We start from the raw sequence: 3,712 nt of genomic DNA, 5'->3' as shown, positions 1-3,712 counted from the left end.
TTTTCCGCTTCAAAGTATTGTTTATGATCAAATGAAAGACGCATCTTCAATGAGATTAACGGCAGTTACGCTCACGGATTGTCGGGAGGACATAGAGTGCGGCAAATATGAACTAGTATTTGTGTCAGCTGAAGAGGTCTTAGCGAAGCCATTTTTTTCGTTCACGGTTGAAAAACAAAACGGCCACAGTCTTTAACCAAAGCATGCCGGTTCGCATGAAACACATTTTTAGCTGTTAAACCTTCGAGTGCAGTTATTTTGTTTGCTTGAAAGTATCGTTTGTGATCAAATGGAAGAAAGATAGTGAAATTGATTAATGGCAGCTACACTCAAACATTGTCAGTTTGGAAAATATAGAGTGCAGTAAAGATCAGCTCATATTTGTGACCGTGGAGGAGGTTTTGTAGAAGCCATTTCTTTCTTTTCCGAAAAAAAAAAAAAGAAAAAAATCCGTGTGTTTGTTTCTGTACTTCCGGTTTTTGATTTAACTAATTTTGATTGGGTACCCACTCATTTCCGGAAATGCAATGAAGCGCAACTAATCAGGGGCGTTTCGTATTTTAACAGCCTTTTCGGGCAGGCTTCTTCTCGCCCTTCCTCCACCCCCAACCCCCACCGTCCACTCTGACTCCAAAATTAAGCTCTATAGATGAATAAGACGCCTGCACTGCAAGCTAGTTTTTCCCTTCAAAACTGTAGTTTGCACCACTACTAATCAGTCAGTTCTATTTGGTGGTCGTAGTCACCATTCACTGAGTCTCAATGGCGTGTTGTTGTTGCTTGTTGTCTTCCACCTGTATTGAACGGTCACCTATATCTATCCTGACTTTTAGTGATTTCTTATTCTTCTTTCTCATTACTGAATGATAAACAAAACAATAGGTCGCCTAGAGGAGCAGTTTTATAGATGAGTGTTATATCGTATCAGCAAGCATGAAAAAGCTTCAAAGTGCCAAATTCAGGTACCAACCATGATTGAGGACGTAAATTTCGTAAATAATTGAGTCCGATTTTTGCGCACGGTTGGGTGGAATTTTCGAAAATGTGCATATTATGTTGACCGGCTGTGTTAGAAGCTCGCCGAAACCGCAACATATTTTCAAATTTTCATAATCCTCTACCCTATTTAAGTAAGTTTGAATAGAAATATTATGGGGAAAGAATCGAAGTTGTCCTGAATCGAGATTAAAAGTTGCATATTTAAGGTCATGGCGGTAAAGGCAAAGTAGGTGTGAAACTGAAAAATAATTTTCAGTGTAAAAGATCCGTTAAAAAAGAAAACTTATGTGATTTGTTCTCAAAAAGGATCGATCTATATCTACGGAGCAAAAAAAATTCCTCAAGCTAGAGCTCTGTGAAAAGACGGGTACTTCAAGTTATTCCATTTTTGATATTCGGCCTGTTAAAAACGGGCCTTTGAGCGCTGAAGCGATTTTCGTTAGGAAAAATTATTTTACAATATTTTGAAAAACCAAGGTGGTTTCGATTACTTTTAAACTAAGACAGATTCGTGGGAAAAGTTTGAAAGAAATCGATTTTTTGAAGAGAAATGCATCGGACCGCTTCTACAGAGACTGTCTATGAACGCGGAACTACTCAAATAAGATAAGGAATAGTCTCTCAAGTAAAATTAATTCCATGTTTATCTCCCGAAATAAATCCTAGAACTGTGAATTTAAATGTCTACGTACTACAGATTACCTGTCTTCTTTTGGCTGTTAGGACAAATCGTCGCACGAACATCACGCAAGTCATTTGCTGGTCAATCTGTTTTAGGCGGTCGACCCGTATTTAGCGGTTACCCACCGTTCCCCCCGGTTTATCGCTTCATACAGGTTCGACTGTAGTAATAGATTACATTTTAAGTAAGTAACCCATTTTTAGGTGGCTTCAGTGATACGTCTCACTGGGACAGTTTGTGAATAATAAACAGTTCATAAATAACGGAAACTACATAAGATTCTACGCAAACTTACAAAGGGTAATGTTTTCCGCATCACTGCCCAAGTTATTGGTTACGCTGCAGGCGTAAACACCATCACTGAGGACTTCTCGAAGGTTGAGTTTAGGCTCATCACAAACTCCTCCCTCCTTACATGGAGACCAAGTATACTTGGGTGGAGGATTTCCCTCAGCAGGACATTGAAGGGTAACATTTTGAAATGATGCGACTAAGAGCTCACGCTCAAAATTTTCAATCCGAGCTGGATCTGAAAATACAAAAATTGGAATTCAGTCAATTAAATAGGACTGAATAATAGGCTCAGACAGTACATTTCGCCACAAGGGCAGTACCCTTTGGCCCTTGTAGGCCGCCTCCAAGAGTGCAGTAGAGCAGCATTTCAATGATAGCCTCGCAAGGGTGGCCCTCTGCATTTCGGATCGAATCAAAGTTTTCCCTAATCACTACTGTTGATTAAAACTCCCTTCTTTGTTTCCACCATGGCATTTATAGGCTACCTTGTCATATCTAGCTTTACCCAGGCGTTCAAAGTTACTGCAAACACATTTCACAAGCCATACAGTTCAGTTCACGGAACATAAATGTCTGTAAACATTCTGCGAAAGGAAACAACATTTAAACTAACACAAAAAACAAGTTGAATTGATAATGTATGCAGCACACAAGGTTAGATCTGAAATGTGGGACGGGTCGTTTTGATACAAATTGAAGTCTATTCAATACACACGCATGTTTCGATACAACTTTACTCATTTCGATTCAAACGGATAGATTTGGATATCTACCAGTTCGATAAAGGGAGTTTAAGGTACCTTGCCGCGAGAACAGATTTGCATCTACGAAGGAGCTAACATATCCGCGCCTATAACTCAACAAAGGCACAAGAATGATGTACAGGTAAGTTTAAAGTCAGTGCTCGATTATTCTTGTCAAATTTTCATATAAAAGCCACAGATTAAGTCTGAGCACCATAACTTGACCGAGTTCAATCTATAGCTAGTGGGCTACGTGACTCCTCACAAGCATATTTCACATGCACTTTAGAGCGATAATCTCTAGGTCAGTTCTGGTTCATCATCCAGACATCCAAACATCTAATTGCTCCTCCACAAGTTTGTATCGAAATGACTGAAGTTGTATCGAAGCAAATTTTTTACGTGTATCGAATCGACTTGATTGTGGGCATAATTGTTTGGTATTAATTTTGTGCAAACATTCGCTTAACTCTACGTCAGGTAAAAGGTAACTTCCCCTAAAAGATGACACAGAACATGCTACCTTCCTTTGCACTGTTTCCTAAATTTACATCTCCAAATACTATGTTTTATCTGCACTTTTCTAACAATTTCAGACACATTTTTACATTTTCAGCCATTAATACAGATTTCCCCAGGTTGATCCTTGCCAAAAACTGATTTCTTGTGAAACATTTGCATACTTACAAGTTACGTTCACATGCACTGAACGGGTCACTGCGTTTCCAAATCCATTGTAAGCTGTACAACGATACGTTCCATTCATGGTCCTTTGGACGTTTTTTATAAACCAAGAGTTCCCATCAAACATTTTCTCTCCATCACTCCCACCATCCAACACTCTTGTCCAGGTAATATTGGCAGTTGGTTTACCAGTTGTGTTACAGAACAAAGTAAGATTAGAGTTCTCCTTTATAGCTTTGTTTCCACTGTAATTAATAATCCGCGTTGGCTCTAATATAGGAACAAAGAGACAGCACATCTTCAGTGACAT

At 39.1% G+C, this 3,712-nt stretch overlaps 1 protein-coding gene across 1 annotated transcript; it reads right to left on the bottom strand.

The window, feature by feature from the left end:
• Positions 1-1,962: 1,962 nt before the first annotated feature.
• Positions 1,963-3,712, bottom strand: LOC148726762 (igLON family member 5-like). Its single transcript, XM_088726373.1, has 2 exons — positions 3,406-3,712; positions 1,963-2,210 (listed from the first exon to the last, which is right to left on the bottom strand). Exons 1-2 carry the CDS (start codon positions 3,710-3,712, stop codon positions 1,963-1,965), a joined length of 555 nt encoding a protein of 184 aa, XP_088582499.1.

Source organism: Stylophora pistillata, chromosome 7 (genome assembly GCF_964205215.1).
Source record: "Stylophora pistillata chromosome 7, jaStyPist1.2, whole genome shotgun sequence".
Lineage (NCBI taxonomy): Eukaryota > Metazoa > Cnidaria > Anthozoa > Scleractinia > Pocilloporidae > Stylophora > Stylophora pistillata.
The sequence above is the reverse complement of the archived record's forward strand: the minus strand, read 5'-3'. Positions and strand labels throughout refer to the sequence as shown.